This window comes from Saccoglossus kowalevskii, chromosome 9 (genome assembly GCF_978046115.1).
Source record: "Saccoglossus kowalevskii chromosome 9, keSacKowa6.1, whole genome shotgun sequence".
In the NCBI taxonomy this organism is placed as follows: domain Eukaryota; kingdom Metazoa; phylum Hemichordata; class Enteropneusta; family Harrimaniidae; genus Saccoglossus; species Saccoglossus kowalevskii.
Window position 1 is genome coordinate 4,591,749 of NC_140649.1, and position 20,492 is coordinate 4,612,240.

At 33.3% G+C, this 20,492-nt stretch overlaps 1 protein-coding gene across 1 annotated transcript; it reads left to right on the forward strand.

The window, feature by feature from the left end:
* Nucleotides 1-5,027: 5,027 nt before the first annotated feature.
* LOC144361198 (putative methyltransferase-like protein 24) lies at nucleotides 5,028-15,584 on the forward strand. The gene is made up of 6 exons (XM_078013383.2): nucleotides 5,028-5,174; nucleotides 5,935-5,981; nucleotides 6,146-6,339; nucleotides 9,882-9,953; nucleotides 14,486-14,639; nucleotides 15,062-15,584. The coding sequence occupies exons 1-6, from the start codon at nucleotides 5,090-5,092 to the stop codon at nucleotides 15,374-15,376; spliced, it is 867 nt and encodes a 288-aa protein (XP_077869509.2). The 5' UTR covers nucleotides 5,028-5,089; the 3' UTR covers nucleotides 15,377-15,584.
* The last annotated feature ends 4,908 nt before the right edge of the window (nucleotides 15,585-20,492 follow it).

The window sequence follows — 20,492 nt, forward strand, 5'->3', positions numbered from 1 at the left end:
CGTGCAGCATGGAAGAGCCATTGATAAAATATTGGACGTCCCAAAACGATTCCAAACAGTGTCCCCAAACTATACAATGTAAACAATAAATGAATAGATAAATAATGAGTAAGTAAATATTAAATAATTATAATAAAAAAACTAATACAGAATTAAAAGTAATAAATACTAACAAAATAAACATAGTTACTATACATAATTATTAAGAAGTAACCAGTAAATTAACTAATTAACATCGCAATAATTAAATAAATGCATACATAAAGTCTCAACCTACTATTTGCACCCTGTGCTGGAAATGGCAAAACAAACAAAAGACATACACAAACTAGAAACTGTCTGGTGAGATTAAAACAACTGATGGCGGTATTTACTATGTTGCTTGGTATCGCCTGTAACTTAGATTGCAGGAATTTTTAACAGTAAGCCATTTGCGGTAAGTTTGTTTTAAACATTTTCTTTTTGAATATCTATTCCCGGAAATGTTGAATAAATTATTGCGCGGTGACGGTTAGTTTAATAAGGAAATTTGATTTTAAAGACTGATCTTGAAGTCAATAATGATTGGTCACAGTAACGAATCATTGATATAAGTGTCGGAAACTAAGAACCAATTAATGTTAAAATGTCATCATGGAAACGACCACAACAGAGTAATTATGCATATAAGCGCGTCTTTGACACTCCGTCCGGACTTGTCTATTAGTTTGTCCGAGTCACTGTGAATGACGCTGACTGGTTTGACCAATAGAAAGGTTGGGAGTCAAAAAGACATTTACTTTGGTCTTTTGAGCTGGATATCTCAGGATGACGTAGCTGTAAAATAGAGGATACTCGGTGTTACATTGATATAACCCAGAACAATCAAAGGGGTAAAAAGATAAAAGTGATATGTAATATCGATTATTCTCGATCACTATGCAATGGCTGCGATATTTGGTTTGACACAGCAATAGAGTGATACAACATAATACATTGAGTGATATGATGCAAAGCGTGTCAACTCAACACGATACACAAACTATTTACACCGCAATATGTCATACACCGTACTTGAACTTGAAAACAATATCACGGGGAGGAAATTCTTCTCCTCTAGGGTTCTCCACACGTGCCAGGGGGAATCTCGTCTCGTCTCTATATCTCGTCCCCCTGAGGTGCGGGATCGGGAAAGTCACTTAAACTTTACATTCAAATAAGACACACACAACGAAATACGTTTCAACTCTCATCTTAGTCGGTGAGTCGAGCAGCCATTCGCTAGTAATCAGCTAACAGATACGCGTAAACAAATTCATCATAACAACATTAGTTTGTGCTACTTTCAAGCGTTCACCTGGCGTCTGCCAGTTTAATTTGTGCTAGTGTCACACTAATTATTGCTCTCGGTAAACGATATGCCTGACAAACTGCAAATATCTCAAAAAATTCAAAAAGTTAATAATTTAATTTTGATACTTGAGGTGTCAGTGTAAACTACAATGTCAGAAGATCATATTGATTTTATTTTTTCGGTATATAACTATGACAATCTTGGATGAAGTGGTTACAACTTCGCCTGCAGTTGTTGTAATGTCTGAGAAAATATGTGGTAATAACAGATCACAACGACTCTCGAAAATACGGCCGCGGAATACCCCGCATCACGAGTGAAAATTATTTTCATGCCGCTCAAACTGTTAGGGCGAGGCCATGGTGTTGTTGTCAGTCATGATAAGTCACATGACAACATCTGTTAGTACATACAAGATGTGGAACTGTTTCAGCGCAACAGGCCACGAGTCAGCAATGTTTCTCTTGAATCATGTAATAATTTAATTTCCATCGATTAAGGGGCGGTGGTCGTCATGCCACGCATGTACGAAATATAGGTCTCATATGAACAATGATAGCGACTTTGAAGTACAAACAAAAAGGTTAGCGAGCTTTAACTAGATAATAGATTTGGTGATTGGAGAGTATCACACACGAATATCATAGGAGTCATCGGTAATTAGTGCCCGTTGCACCCAAGTCAAAACTCGTACTCGTGATTTCCATTAGAAGAGCGCATTGGATTGTGGAAGAATCGATGTTTATCAACACAAATGCACATGCACGGCGTGACGACAACCGCCCTTTAAGTTCCACACCGCGAAGAATTATATACTTAGTAGGTCATATGTCACACTGATCGTAACTGTACCAATGGAAATGCATTGTACATGATTAAATAGTAGTGTGTTTAATTGTCATTTCTAATTCATTGAAGTTTCTTTTATTTTACATAAAACTCGTTCACGCCTTTTGACACCGATTTTTCTGGGATCTTTTGCAACTACGAATCAGTAAGAGTGTACCAATATAAACATGGAAAATGACAGATTTGCAAGAACAATTCTTTACAGAGAAAATTTTGAAAATGAAAAACAGCTTGACTTTGGAGTTCTGTCTAAATATGAAACAGATTTTAAATTTGTTCGTTCATTTCAAAATGACTTAAAAAACCTATAGATTTTTAATTGTGCTCTATCCATGTTTTGTCAATGGTGTAGCATTATTAACACTCAGTAAGTACTAAATAATTGTAAACTCATAGTAATTGCTGACATATAAAGGAAATAACACCGAATAAATGGCATGGTAAATACTACGTCAAAATAAACGCGTACTGCGTGCGTGACTCGACGCTTGCGTCCTGCACCTAATCGCACCTAACTCTGTCCGGTACCGAAACGCAGCAAAACCACTTCTATAACTTACTCTAATTAACCTTGGAGCTCTCATTTGATCTGCTGTAAAGTTGATCAGAATAAGTTATAACCGTGGTTCTGCTGCGTTTTGGTAACGAATAGATTAGTCTCGGGATACAAGACAGCGTCCTTGGTGAACAAGCCGACCACAGATGCACGCGACGCAGAAGTGCGGATTTTAAAAATGGAGATGGGTTTTTAAAATGAAAATGGATTTAAAAAAAATGAAAATGGATTCAAAACAAATTTAAATGAATTTAAAAAAATGAAAAAAAAAACGGATTTTAAAAACGAAAATGGATTTTGAAAACGAAAATGGATTTCAACGATTGTTTTTTAAAATAAAATAGAACTCAGAAACGAAAGCGGGTTTTAAAATCCATTTCAGAGTCGGAAATGGTTATTAAAAATGAATTATAAAATATAAATGAATTTTAAGAATGCAAATGAATCATCATCAGAAGGGACATATTTCGTATCTAACTTAACCCTATACACTAAACATAATATGTGTTCTATGTTTGTCACTCTCTTCGAGGAACAAGTACATGAGTGGCAATTTAGTCAAAGGCGAAACAATTGAATTAGAAATGTTCCTTATATCTCAGACAACCAACCCTGGTTGTCTAAGCTCATATAAATTATCGGCAATGCACGCTGATCAGTTCCTTTGCATAAGTCATTTGAGTATGCAAATGAAGCTAGTGAGGAGCCTCGTTTTAAAATACAAAAATAAAATTGGCTTAGATTGAGTTTGAAACCAATTTATTCACTTTGAAAATTTATTTTGTACTTAATAACATGAAAAATAATAATATTGATGTACCAATAAATTATTTCGAGCCAGAAAATAGCAGCCATTTCACAGGCCGACCGTATTTAATGCAGAGAGCGTGAAACCCGTCCACGCAACCCATCCACGCAGAGAGCGTGAAACCCGTTCACGCAACCCATCCACGCAGAGAGCGTGAAACCCGTCCACGCAACCCATTCACGACAAAATCATTATGATTTTATGTTAAACTGTGTATCACTGCGTAAAATTCGGGTAATCTTTATTTGTGACGTCATCTGGGTTTAGGAATGTCCTCTCTTCTCGCAGTAAGAGATTCGCCGTCAGTTGTCTGTTCCATCGCTGTGTTAATATACAATGTGTTGAACGGCTCTGCAATAAAACTATAACAGCAATAGTTGTGCGTCTGTAGTGTTGTGACCTTTGACCTTATAATTAAAGTACCATATACATAGCGTCAACCACGTACGTAGGAAAAACGTCAGCGCAGCACATGTAAACGATAAACTAGCCGCCGAAGACAAACTCTTTATTCGTTGGAAGCTTACCAGTACCCTAAAACACGAGAGTTTCCGACAGTAGAATACTATTACTATTTCGAATTAGGTTTAATGATAGCATGTTTAGAGCTTTTTTTGCCATTCGATAATATCATAAGTAATAAAATTAAGACATAACAGGATATGACTGAATAATGAAAACAAAATATTAATTTTAGTCACACTATTTCCTCCTAAAATGACTCACAATAAAAACAAATGCTATTTTCAAAGTTTTTTCACAATTCAAATAATGTGATATACTACAGTAAAACAGCCCCAGTTCACTACACATCTAATATCATGTTGTTAATTTTTATCCAGAGGCAGGGGTTGTATTTTAAACGGTTGTTTTTATTTGACAAGATACTAGAATAACCATATCTGCTGATTTTAGAGTAGAATGTTAGCTAGCGAAAACTTGCTGCTTTTGAAATGAAAACTGGTAAAAGTGAGTAATATCCTAAGCCATAGTTCTAACATTGACAGTATCAATGTAGTTTTATTTTTACGATTTGCAACACTGAATTTGGTTAAGAACTAGACAATTCATTTTTGTGAAAACATTTTAATCAATGTTTCTGTGTGTAATATACTCGTTTATGGCGAGTTTAGTACAACACCTTGAAGGATTGGCAACAAGATATGTCACCCTTCTCGATTTCTAAAACAGAGTAGTCCCACTTGATTCGCCCTCTTATCAGCCATACGAAGCGATGACGCTGGGTTTATCCTCATACATTGTTTTTTCAAATCTGCAGTTGTCACCTGTTTGCATTGTCACGTGCATCATTGTTTCAATCTGTGTAATAAAGTGGGGGTGATTATCTCTTCGATTGGGACTCTCTTTTGTTAGGTACACTCATCTGTGGCTTAATCTCTTGAAACAGCCCTTTCGTACGAAACATATTATACATTTATGCATAAACTAGTTGTGGAAATGTGACAGCCGTGTTTATAACCCAGCATCGCTTGTTTCACGAGTTACTGAATATAATTCATCCAGTTTCTGCACCAATAGCAGCATGGCCATGATATTCAGTCCCCGACAAACTGCGACTCTTTGTTGCTTGACAATGATTATACTGCTTCTAGTTCTTTTATACGTCGGTAAGTGTTAGTTTTCATTCATTCATTCATTCATTCATTCATTCATTCATACATACATAGTTAATTCATTTATATAAAATAACAATATAATATCGTACAACAAAGTTACGTGGCAAATTATATTATCATTATAGTTATACCCTAGCAGTATTACACTATCATGACTTGTACTAGTAGGGTTTTCACATTGTTTTGAGCGTGACTAAAATCACCTAAATTAATAATAGTCTTGTTCGAATTGCCATCATTTTTATTATCTGTACAATATTGTTTCCAAAAAGAAATTTCATTCTCTATATACTGTCTTTCATTTTGACATTGTGGCATAATTTTGATAATTTGAAGCAGACACTGAATTTACCGTCGATTCATTTTATTCAAAATAAGCAATTAATACATGGAGTAGTTTCGTGCGTATTGCCGCTGTTGGAAAATTCCCAGTTTTTCAAATCTCCATCCAAGATGGTTGCCGTTATCCATATTAACCATCCCACCAACATTCGCGGCATACCTATTGTCCCACTATTATATGAACTACTAAACTACATACAAAAATAAAAGACGCATCAAGGGAAATAATAATATGCAAATGAATCTATTCGTCGCGCCATGCACTATATGGCCATTCCGTGATTTCACAGGTTGATAAAAATAAAACATTAGGTCATTATTTGTAATTTCATATTTTTTTTAATTAATCAAAGACAATAACCTGTTTTCTGAATTGTCCTAATTATACAATGTGTGACTTTCTTCACAGACAGCAATGACCCTGCACGAATTAAAAAGATAACCGAATATAGAAAGGTATTTATTTATTTATTTATTTATTTATTTATTTATTTATTTATTTATTTATTTATTTATTTATTTATTTATTTATTTATTTATTTATTTATTTATTTATTTATTTATTTATTTATTTATTTATTTATTTATTTATTTATTTATTTATTTATTTATTTATTTAGAATGAAGTTGACACATTATCAAACTCTGAAGTGATGGATTCTAACGAGGCGTGGGGTTTATTGATGAATTATATTTCTACCATAAAGTATAACTGCAAGGACAATAGACGTATGGGTCAAGTAAACGACGGTGGTTGGGACGTGTGCATGGACGTCAACATCGATCCTAATAATTGTATTGCATATTCTGTCGGGTAAGCGATGAATTTTAAATTATAAGATCTCACTTACATGTACGTATCAACTAATGCTTGATCGTAGCACATTACCTACACAACATTTATTTGGTTTCAAACTGTCTATTAACATCGTAATGCATGATAATGCGTGTTCTGTATGAGTGTACACGATGTGGTCAATATACTACGAAACAGCTGCCACTAATTAAACTGAATTCTACATTCTGTATTTTGTCTATATATGTTAAAATTCAATTTGTTGCCATTTTATGTTTCGAATTAGTGTGACTGTATAGAATTTAAAATGGTAAACTAATCACGGAAACGATGTATCTCTAGTAATTGTTCTGCGTATCAGCCAACATCGTAATCCTTTGACAAGATCAAGTATTAAATATTTATCCCCTTCCACTCTGTATAATTATCAGTTCACTTTTAATCTTCACATATTTCCCACGCGTGTTATAAAATATTATTGACGTATTTTTTTTTCGATTATTTACTTCAACGTAATTTGTATACATATTCTGAAATACATTAGTATCAGTTATTCCATGCATTGCATAAATATATTTTATGCATATTATTTTAGTCATTGCCATATATTTCTTTAAATCAACTAAAAATAAATATTACACAAACACATATCGAAATAATAAATGCATTTTCCATATATTCACGTGCACTAAGAACTATTTTTATTACAATGTAATTAAATATGTTTTTTACATTTGAATTTTGTGCATGTTACTTCAATTACAGACATGCATTCACTTTACATGTATTTACATAATACTTATTTCACTTTACATGTATTTACAGATACGTATTCTAATTTACATGTGTTTACAAATACGTATTCCGCTTTACATGTGTTTACAAATACGTATACCACTTTACATGTATTTGCAAATACTTATTCCACTTTACATGTATTTGCAAATACTTATTCCAATTTACATGTATTTGCAAATACGTATTCCACTTTACTTGTGTTTACAAATACGTATACTACTTTACATGTATTTGCAAATACTTATTCCACTTTACATGTGTTTACAAATACGTATTCCACTTTACATGTATTTGCAAATACGTATTCCACTTTACATGTGTTTACAAATACGTATACCACTTTACATGTATTTTCAAATACTTATTCCACTTTACATGTATTTGCAAATACTTATTCCAATTTACATGTATTTACAGATACGTATTCTAATTTACATGTATTTGCAAATACGTATACCACTTTACATGTATTTGCAAATACTTATTCCAATTTACATGTATTTACAGATACGTATTCTAATTTACATGTATTTGCAAATACGTATACCACTTTACATGTATTTACAGATACGTATTCTAATTTACATGTATTTACAGATACGTATTCCACTTTACATGTATTTACAAATACGTATACCACTTTACATGTATTTGCAGATACGTATTCTAATTTACATGTATTTACAGATACGTATTCTAATTTACATGTATTTACAGATACGTATTCCACTTTACATGTATTTGCAAATACTTATTCCACTTTACATGTATTTGCAAATACTTATTCCACTTTACATGTATTTGCAAATACGTATTCCACTTTACATGTATTTGCAAATACGTATACCACTTTACATGTATTTGCAAATACTTATTCCACTTTACATGTATTTGCAAATACTTATTCCAATTTCAAATGTATTTACAAATACGTATTCCAATTTACATGTATTTGAAAATACTTATTCCAATTTCAAATGTATTTACAAATACGTATTCCAATTTACATGTATTTGCAAATACTTATTCCAATTTACATGTATTTGCAAATACGTATTCCACTTTACATGTATTTGCAAATACGTATACCACTTTACATGTATTTGCAAATACTTATTCCACTTTACATGTATTTGCAAATACTTATTCCAATTTCAAATATTTTTACAAATACGTATTCCAATTTACATGCATTTGCAAATACTTATTCCAATTTACACGTATTTACAAATACATATACCACTTTACATGTATTTGCAAATACTTATTCCACTTTACATGTATTTTCAAATACTTATTCCAATTTCAAATGTATTTACAAATACGTATTCCAATTTACATGTATTTGCAAATACTTATTCCAATTTCAAATGTATTTACAAATACGTATTCCAATTTACATGTATTTGCAAATACTTATTCCACTTTACATGTATTTACAAATACGTAATCCAATTTACATGTATTTACAAATACGTATTCTAATTTCAAATGTGTTTACAAATACGTATTCCAATTTCAAATGTGTTTACAAATGCATATTCCACTTTGCATGTATTTCACGTGTGTTACTTGCACACACCGTACGCTAAACAATTCACCGCCAACCATTGTGATAACCACTTTACATATGTATGTTACCATCACGGCTGTTGAATTCATTTTTATCCGTTCCGATTGGTTCTTATCCGTTCTAATTCGCATAACATTTCATTCATTCGTTCGCTCGTTCGTTCTCGTTCGTTCGTTCGTTCGTTTGTTCGTTCATTCATTAAAATTGATACAAATATAAAAGAGACAAACAATACGTTGCGACACATAAACTGATATATAACGTGTTTTTGAAAAGAAATAGATGATATTTCGATTATTTTGTACTTGTTACAACTGGTACCAGTGTAGTTAAAAAGCTCAGAAAAACTTTCTAATGGTAATGCGTGGAAAAATTAATTTATAGGACAGGCATTTTTGCTGAGACTGTTGTTAGGCCACTAAAAACAGGTCTAGGTCGTCCCCTCGTGCGCTTTCTAGACCATGTTTTCGTAATTCGGGAAAAGTATATGAAGTTAAATATTTAAATTAGATTGAACCCTTTTGAAAATATTTCTACGATGGTAACCAGAATTGCGAGCAGTATTAAAGATTACTGCGTACAACAAATTTTTAATCTCAAAACGGGTAGATGTATGCTCTAAAAAACCTGACATCTTAACATATCTTGCTACAATTTGAATCAATATGAACATTGTAGTTTAAAGGGCGGTGGTCGTAGCGCCACGCATGCGCGAGTTATGGGTCTTATATGAACAAAGATGGCGACTTTGACTGTTGCGCAGACAAACCAGGACGTTACCAAGTTTTATTTATGTATTTTTTTGTGATTGGAGGGCATCGAAGATGTCACCGACGGTAATTGATTAGTGCAAGTCACGTACTGGTGATTTCATTAAAATAGCGCATTGGATTATGGGAAAATCAATGCTTATTTACACATAATGTCGTACACGCGTGGCGCGACGACTTCCGCCCTTTAAGTTTAGAAATAAAATAACACCCACGTGTTTTTGACAGATGTAACTCTATAAACAGAAATACTATTGCTAATACAACCATTCACTAGAAAATACTCCTTATTGGTCAATTTGATTATATTGCATTTGGCAATACAGCTTGAGTTCCCTGAAAAACAAAACAACTGAATATTTTGGATTCATATAAATACAGAAACAATCGCACCATGTTCACCAGGTTTCTTCTTACAGAGTTGGTCATGATTGGAGTTTTGATGATGATATGTCTAAATATGGATGCAATGTATACACATTCGATCCAACGTAAGTATTGTGATATATACACATATAAATATATATATTAGTTTTAGGATGTTTTGTGACATAATTAAATAGTGGTATTACGTCAACAATCATGATTATGTGCTATGTCATGACAACTGTTGATACATGAAGTGTAATTACACCAGATACAACATGGTGACTGTCAGATACAGTATAATGGCTTGGAATAATAACTGTTGATACGGATACAGCACTAGAAGTAACAACTGATAATACGTGGAGTGCTATTACATCAGACACAGTACGATGACTAGCAGTAATAACTATTAATACTTGTGATTACGCCTGATACAGTATTATTACTGGGAGTAATAACTGTGGATATATGGAGTAATCGTCGATCGGGTAAGAATGGTTACTAGGAGTAACAACTATAGATATTTGGAGTAATCTTACTTCGTTTACAGAATGATTACTGTAAGTAACATCTGATGACACATCCAATACAATTCCGTCAGTATGATTACTAGCAGTAATATATATGTAGATATAAAGAGTGCAATTACATCAGAAACAGTATGCTGACTATGAGTAACAACTGTTGATACGTGAAGAGCAATTACGTCAGATATAGTATGCTGACTAGGAGTAACAACTGTTGATACGTGAAGAGCAATTACGTCAGATATAGTATGCTGACTAGGAGTAACAACTGTTGATACGTGAAGAGCAATTACGTCAGATATAGCATGGTGACTATGAGTAACATCTGTTGATACGTGGAGTGCAATTACGTCAGATATAGCATGGTGACTATGAGTAACATCTGTTGATACGTGGAGTGCAATTACGTCAGATATAGCATGGTGACTATGAGTAACATCTGTTGATACGTGGAGTGCAATTACGTCAGATATAGCATGGTGACTATGAGTAACATCTGTTGATACGTGGAGTGCAATTACGTCAGATATAGCATGGTGAATATGAATAACATCTGTTGATACGTGGAGTGTAATTACGTCAGATATAGCATGATGACTATGAGTAACATCTGTTGATACGTCGAGTGCAATTACGTCAGATACAGCATGATGACTAGAAGTAACAGCTGTTGATACGTGGAGTGCAATTACGTTAGATATAGCATGATGACTATGAGTAACAGCTGTTGATACGTGGAGTGCAATTACGTCAGATACAGCATGATGACTATGAGTAACATTTGTTGATATGTGGAGTGCAATTACGTTAGATATAGCATGATGACTATGAGTAACAGCTGTTGATATGTAGAGCGCAATTACGTCAGATACAGCATGATGACTAGGAGTAACTGCTGTTGATACGTGGAGTGCAATTACGTCAGATATAGCATGATGACTATGAGTAACAACTATTGATACGTGGAGTGTAATTACGTCAGATATAGCATCATGACTAGGAGTAACAACTGTTGATACGTGGAGTGCAATTACGTCAGATACAGCATAATGACTAGGAGTAACAGCTGTTGATACGTGGAGTGCAATTACGTCAGATACAGCATGATGACTAGAAGTAACAGCTGTTGATACGTGGAGTGCAATTACGTTAGATATAGCATGATGACTATGAGTAATATCTTTTGATAGGTGGAGTGCAATTACGTCAGATAAAGCATGGTGACTATGAGTAACAACTATTGATACGTGGAGTGTAATTACGTCAGATATAGCATCATGACTAGGAGTAACGAATGTTGATACGTGGAGTGCAATTACGTCAGATATAGCATGATGACTATGAGTAACATCTGTTGATACGTGGAGTGCAATTACGTCAGATAAAGCATGGTGACTATAAGTAACAACTATTGATACGTGGAGTGTAATTACGTCAGATATAGCATCATGACTAGGAGTAACAACTGTTGATACGTGGAGTGCAATTACGTCAGATACAGCATAATGACTAGGAGTAACAGCTGTTGATACGTGGAGTGCAATTACGTCAGATACAGCATGATGACTATGAGTAACAGCTGTTGATACGTGGAGTGCAATTACGTCAGTTATAGCATGATGACTATGAGTAACATCTCTTGATACGTGGAGTGCAATTACGTCAGATATAGCATGATGACTATGAGTAACATCTGTTGATACGTGGAGTGTAATTACGTCCGATAAAGCATGATGACTATGAGTAACAACTATTGATACGTGGAGTGTAATTACGTCAGATACAGCATGGTGACTAGGAGTAACAGCTGTTGATATGTGGAGTGCAATTACGTCAGATATAGCATGATGACTATGAGTAACATCTGTTGATACGTGGAGTGTAATTACGTCAGATATAGCATGATGACTATGAGAAACAACTGTTGATACGTGGAGTGAAATTACGTCAGATAAAGCATGGTGACTATGAGTAACAACTATCGATACGTGGAGTGCAATTACGTCAGATATAGCATGGTGACTATGAGTAACATCTGTTGATATGTGGAGTGTAATTACGTCAGATATAGCATGATGACTATGAGTAACATCTGTTGATACGTGGAGTGTAATTACGTCAGATATAGCATGATGACTATGAGAAACAGCTGTTGATACATGGAGTGCAATTACGTCAGCTAAAGCATGATGACTATGAGTAACAACTATCGATACGTGGAGTGCAATTACGTCAGATATAGCATGATGACTATGAGTAACATCTGTTGATATGTGGAGTGCAATTACGTCAGATATAGCATGATGACTATGAGTAACATCTGTTGATACGTGGAGTGTAATTACGTCAGATATAGCATGATGACTATGAGAAACAGCTGTTGATACATGGAGTGCAATTACGTCAGCTAAAACATGATGACTATGAGTAACAACTATCGATACGTGGAGTGCAATTACGTCAGATATAGCATGATGACTATGAGTAACAGCTGTTGATACGTGGAGTGCAATTACGTCAGCTAAAGCATGGTGACTATGAGTAACAACTATCGATACGTGGAGTGCAATTACGTTAGATATAGCATGATGACTATGAGTAACAACTATCGATACGTGGAGTGCAATTACGTCAGATAAAGCATGGTGACTATGAGTAACAACTATTGATACGTGGAGTGTAATTACGTCAGATACAGCATGGTGACTATGAGTAACATCTGTTGATACGTGGAGTGCAATTACGTCAGATAAAGCATGGTGACTATGAGTAACAACTATTGATACGTGGAGTGTAATTACGTCAGATACAGCATGGTGACTATGAGTAACAGCTGTTGATATGTGGAGTGCAATTACGTCAGATATAGCATGATGACTATGAGTAACATCTGTTGATACGTGGAGTGTAATTACGTCAGATATAACACGATGACTATGAGAAACAACTGTTGATACGTGGAGTGCAATTACGTCAGATATAGCATGATGACTATGAGTAACATCTGTTGATACGTGGAATGCAATTACGTCAGATATAGCATGGTGACTAGGAGTAACAACTATCGATACGTGGAGTGTAATTACGTCAGATACAGCATGGTGACTAGGAGTAACAGCTGTTGATACATGGTGTGCAATTACGTCAGATAAAGCATGGTGACTATGAGTAACATCTGTTGATACGTGGAGTGCAATTACGTCAGATAAAGCATGATGACTAATAATAATAATAATAATAATAATAATAACTTTATTGCATCTTTAGAAATACAATGTTTCTATCAGTTAATAGCAATAAAGATTAGTTGTGATAACTACTACTACAAAAAGAAAGTTAGTTGTTAAAAAAAAAAGATAAAGCAAGTGTTACATATCAAATGGCATTTTTATTTCTTGATTGAAATGCATTATGAATATAGTTGCCAATCTTTTTTATTATTACATCATCTTTTGAAGTCATCAAGAAATTAAATTTCTGGAGATCATCCTGGGTTTCTTGTGGAAATATAATGTCTTGTATGATTTGTTGGTGTATTACTTCATATTGTGGACATTTCATAACAAAGTGCAGTACATCTTCTATTTCATTCTATGAACATTGTTTGCAAATTCTATTTTCTGTAGGTATTTTTGGTTGCATATGTCTCCCTTTTTCTATTGCTAAATTGTGATTACTAGTTCGAAATTTTGTCATTGAAATTCTTTGTTTCAAATTTAGCACATCTAAGTATTTTTCAAAATTATAAGAGTCTTTGAATTTTTCATAAGTTCTCAGCTTTGTTTTTTCAGTTATATTTTGCTGTATATGTATATATGTATATATGTATATATATAGTCAAAAATGACCAAACCTGGAAATGCCGAACGCTCAAATCAATAATGTCGATTGTGAGTAACAACTGATGATACATGGATTGTAATTACGTCAGATACAACTATGAATATATTGATGTTGTGGCCAAATTATTCGCATAACAGTAGTGGAATCATAGGCGCCGTAATTGTACATTCCCAGTTCGGTTGACGGTAACGCCAACTGATAAATTTAAAACCAGTCTTTCGTTTATAGCCTCTGTGTCAAATTACCCTAACACAGGTTGGTTATTTTTTTATTTTTACTTTTAGAATTGGTAAGGATGACCATAAACACGCAGAGAAAGTGTGGTTTTATAATATGGGACTGTGGAACGAGGATTTGGATGATATGAAAGTCAAAAATGACCAAACCTGGAAATGCCGAACGCTCAAATCAATAATATCGATGCTCCACCATGAAAATGTGAGTATTATATTAGGTGATTGCATTTCATAGCAATGGGAAAGAATCCCTTTCTTGCCAATGACGGGATACAGAGTCTTTTCAATAAGGAGTGGGGCTTTCATTCGAAGACGAGAATGCATTACCGTTGAGACAGCGGTGACTATGATATCGGAGGTAAGCTTTCTAGCAATGTGGGTGAGGTGAGTTCCTTTCTGTGGCATTTTGCACCATTTGGCTTGCTAGTAAATAAACAGACATTATGTCATAATAGTTTTATATTGAAAAATAGCGCTGCAGTTGTGTATTAATTATTTCTAAATAAATACATGAACATTGGCATCTATTCTCTTATTCTACCCTCTCTCCATTTTCCTTTCCAAATTGGTTAATTGATGCATCCCTTATACTACTAATTTACATACAATGTTCCACCTTTCCAGAGCGTCATCGATGTTTTGAAGATTGATATTGAAGCAAGCGAATTTAAAGTCTTCCCAGAGATCTTACAAAGCGGAGTTATTAAACAAGTCAAGCAAGTTGTCTTTGAATATCACTTATGGGGTCTGCCTAGAGGCGCCAACTCAGACAAAACCCAGTATGCATATGAGGTTCTTACCAAAATGCTCGGCGCTGAAGGCTTCAAATTATTTTATATTCATGAAAATGAGCGTTCACCGGTAGTGAGCTTCGGAAACAAGGCTAGTGATCACTCCACTAATATTGAAATAGGCTGGGTGAATACAAACTTTGTATAACATATTTTATTCGCATGTTTTATGCAACTAAACGTCAGTATTGAAATTCTAGAAAAGATTCCACGAGAACTTACACGATTAGGTTTCATCGATGTAAAGTACATTAGGTTATTCAAATCTATACACGCACTCATTATTATTATGCTTTTCTGTACAGCGAGGCCAACACACTTTTAGATATTGCATATTAAATAACTGAATATGTTAATGTATTTTTTAAAGTGGTGGCTTTTATCAACTAATTATACGAAATAATTCAAAGATAAAGGAGATAATCAGTATCTAATGCAGACTTATATTATGCAATTAAGTGAGAAAAGTTAATGGTAAGCTTCGACTACCTTCAACCATCAAAAAACTACGCCATAAACCATTTCAGTGGTAGTTTGATTGTTTTCATAATTTGTAATTATATAATCCCAGCCATGTTTTTGTTTATCGAATATGACTATTAAAAATTATTCTTTGATTTTATGATTGTGTATTACTTAGTAATTTATATATGGCGGTCCCATGTGAGGAGCAGGATGTGCTAACACTGTTCGAAACACGTGACTTTATGTATACCATGGTGTCCACATGGCGTTTTCCTACTGATTACTGTACTTGTCAATTGTTGTATGTGTTATGTCATTTGACGTATGTGTTTTGTCATTGGTTGTATGTGTTTTTTCAATTGATGTATGTGTTTTTGTCATTTGTTGTATGTGATTTGTCATTTGTTGTATGTGTTTTGTCATTTGCTGTATGTGTTTTGTCATTTGTTCTATGTGTTTTGTCATTTGTTGTATGTGTTTTGTCATTTGCTGTATGTGTTTTGTCATTTGTTCTATGTGTTTTGTCAATTGTTGTATGTGTTTTTTCATTTGCTGTATGTGTTTTGTCAATTGTTGTATGTGTTTTGTCATTTGTTGTATGTGTTTTGTCATTTGCTGTATGTGTTTTGTCAATTCTTTTATGAGTTTTGTCATTTGCTGTATGTGTTTTGTCAATTGTTGTATGAGTTTTGTCATTTGCTGTATGTGTTTTGTCAATTGTTGTATGTGTTTTTTCATTTGCTGTATGTGTTTTGTCAATTGTTGTATGTGTTTTGTCAATTGTCGTATGTGTTTTATCATTTGCTGTATGTGTTTTGTCAATTGTTGTATGAGTTTTGTCATTTGCTGTATGTGTTTTGTCAATTGTTGTATGTGTTTTGTCATTTGTTGTATGTGTTTTGTCATTTGCTGTATGTGTTTTGTCAATTGTTGTGTGTGTTTTGTCAATTGTTGTATGTGTTTTGTCAATTGTCGTATGTGTTTTATCATTTGCTGTATGTGTTTTGTCAATTGTTGTATGAGTTTTGTCATTTGCTGTATGTGTTTTGTCAATTGTTGTATGTGTTTTGTCATTTGTTGTATGTGTTTTGTCATTTGCTGTATGTGTTTTGTCAATTGTTGTGTGTGTTTTGTCATTTCTTGTATTTGTTTTGTCAATTGTTGTATGTGTCTTGTCAATTGTTGTATGTGTTTTGTCAATTGTTGTATGTGTTTTATCATTTGCTGTATGTGTTTTCTCATTTGTTGTATGTGTTTTGTCATTTGTTGTATGTGTTTTGTCATTTGTTGTATGTGTTTTGTCATTTGCTGTATGTGTTTTGTCAATTGTTGTGTGTGTTTTGTCATTTCTTGTATTTGTTTTGTCAATTGTTGTATGTGTTTTGTCAATTGCTGTATGTGTTTTGTCAATTGTTGTATGTGTTTTGTCATTTGCTGTATGTGTTTTGTCAATTGTTGTATGTGTCTTGTCAATTGTTGTATGTGTTTTGTCAATTGCTGTATGTGTTTTGTCATTTGCTGTATGTGTTTTGTCAATTGTTGTATGTGTTTTGTCATTTGCTGTATGTGTTTTGTCAATTGTTGTGTGTGTTTTGTCATTTCTTGTATTTGTTTTGTCAATTGTTGTATGTGTCTTGTCAATTGTTGTATGTGTTTTGTCAATTGTCGTATGTGTTTTATCATTTGCTGTATGTGTTTTGTCAATTGTTGTATGAGTTTTGTCATTTGCTGTATTTGTTTTGTCAATTGTTGTATGTGTTTTGTCAATTGTTGTATGTGTTTTGTCAATTGTTGTATGTGTTTTGTCAATTGCTGTATGTGTTTTGTCATTTGCTGTATGTGTTTTGTCAATTGTTGTATGTGTTTTGTCATTTGCTGTATGTGTTTTGTCAATTGTTGTGTGTGTTTTGTCATTTCTTGTATTTGTTTTGTCAATTGTTGTATGTGTCTTGTCAATTGCTGTATGTGTTTTGTCAACCGTTGTATGTGTTTTGTCATTTGTTGTATGTGTTTTGTCATATGTGTTTTGTCAATTGTTGTATGTGTTTTGTCAATTGTTGTATGTGTTTTGTCATATGTGTTTTGTCAATTGTTGTATGTGTTTTATCATTTGCTGTATGTGTTTTGTCATTTGTTGTATGTGTTTTGTCAATTGCTGTATGTGTTTTGTCAATTGTTGTATGTGTTTTGTCAATTGCTGTATGTGTTTTGTCAATTGCTGTATGTGTTTTGTCATATGTGTTTTGTCATTTGTTCTATGTGTTTTGTCATTTGCTGTATGTGTTTAGTCAATTGTTGTATGTGTTTTGTCAATTGTTGTATGTATTTTGTCAATTGCTGTATGTGTTTTATCATTTGTTGTATGTGTTTTGTCAATTGTTGTATGTGTTTTATCATTTGCTGTATGTGTTTTGTCATTTGTTGTATGTGTTTTATCATTTGCTGTATGTGTTTTGTCATTTGTTGTATGTGTTTTGTCAATTGCTGTATGTGTTTTGTCATTTGCTGTATGTGTTTAGTCAATTGTTGTATGTGTTTTGTCAATTGCTGTATGTGTTTTGTCAATTGTTGTATGTGTTTTGTCATTTGTTGTATGGCTTTTCTCATTTGTTGTATGTCTTTTGTCATTTGTTCTATGTGTTTTGTCATTTGTTGTATGTGTTTTCTCATTTGATGTATGTGTTTTATCATTTGTTGTATGTGTTTTGTCAATTGTTGTATGTGTTTTTTCAATTGCTGTATATGTTTTGTCATTTGTTGTATGGCTTTTCTCATTTGTTGTATGTCTTTTGTCATTTGTTCTATGTGTTTTGTCATTTGTTGTATGTGTTTTCTCATTTGTTCTATGTGATCTGTCATTTGTATGTCTGTGTATGTCAGTCACATTAGAACCGATATAGCTTAGTCCACACTTTATACTGTGATAAATATCGACACATTCAAATTATGTGTATGTAATATCAGTCACATTAGAACCGATACAGCTTAGTCCACACTTTATACTGTGATAAATATCAACATATTCAAATTCTGTGTATGTAGTATCAGTCATATTAGAACCGATATAGCTTAGTCCACACTTTATACTGTGATAAATATCGACACATTTAAATTCTGTGTATGTAGTATCAGTCACATTAGAACCGATATAGCTTAGTCCGCACTTTATACTGTGATAAATATCAACATATTCAAATTCTGTGTATGTAGTATCAGTCACATTAGAACCGATATAGCTTAGTCCACACTTTTTACTGTGATACATATCGACACATTCAAATTCTGTGTATGTAGTATCAGTCACATTAGAACCGATATAGCTTAGTCCACACTTTTTACTGTGATACATATCGACACATACAAATTCTGTGTATGTAGTATCAGTCACATTTCGATATAGCTTAGTCCGCACTTTATACTGTGATAAATATCAACATATTCAAATTCTGTGTATGTAGTATCAGTCATATTAGAACCGATATAGCTTAGTCCACACTTTATACTGTGATAAATATCGACACATTTAAATTCTGTGTATGTAGTATCAGTCACATTAGAACCGATATAGCTTAGTCAGCACTTTATACTGTGATAAATATCAACATATTCAAATTCTGTGTATGTAGTATCAGTCACATTAGAACCGATATAGCTTAGTCCACACTTTTTACTGTGATACATATCGACACATTCAAATTCTGTGTATGTAGTATCAGTCACATTAGAACCGATATAGCTTAGTCCACACTTTTTACTGTGATACATATCGACACATACAAATTCTGTGTATGTAGTATCAGTCACATTTCGATATAGCTTAGTCCGCACTTTATACTGTGATAAATATCGACACATTTAAATTCTGTGTATGTAGTATCAGTCACATTAGAACCGATATAGCTTAGTCCGCACTTTATACTGTGATAAATATCAACATATTCAAATTCTGTGTTTGTAGTATCAGTCACATTAGAACCAATATAGCTTAGTCCATACTTAATACTGTGTTAAATATCGACACATTCAAATTACGTGTATTTAGTAACAGTCACATTTAAACCGATATAGCTTAGTCCACAATTTATACTGTGATAAATATCGACACATTCAAATTCTGTGTATGTAGTATTACTCACATTTCGATATAGCTTAGTCCACACTTTATACTGTGATTAATATCGACACATTCAAATTCTATGTATGTAGTATCAGTCACATTTCGATATAGCTTAGTCCACAATTTATACTGTGATACATATCGACACATTCAAATTCTGTGTATGTAGTATCAGTCACATTTCGATATAGCTTAGTCCACATTTTATACTGTGATAAATACCGACACATTCAAATTCTGTGTATGTAGTATTACTCACATTTCGATATAGCTTAGTTCACACTTTATACTGTGATTAATATCGACACATTCAAATTCTATGTATGTAGTATCAGTCACATTTCGATATAGCTTAGTCCACATTTTATACTGTGATAAATACCGACACATTCAATTTCTGTGTATTTAGTATCAGTCACATTAAAACCGATTTAGCTTAGTCCAAACTTTATACTGTGATAGATAATGACACATGCAAATTCCGTGTATGTAGTATCAGTCACATTTCGATATAGCTTAGTCCACATTTTATACTGTGATAGATAATGACACATGCAAATTCCGTGTATGTAGTATCAGACACATTTCGATATAGCTTAATCCACATTTTATTCTGTGATAAATATCGACACAATCAAATTATGTGTATTCAGTATCAGTCACATTAAAACCGATAAAGCTT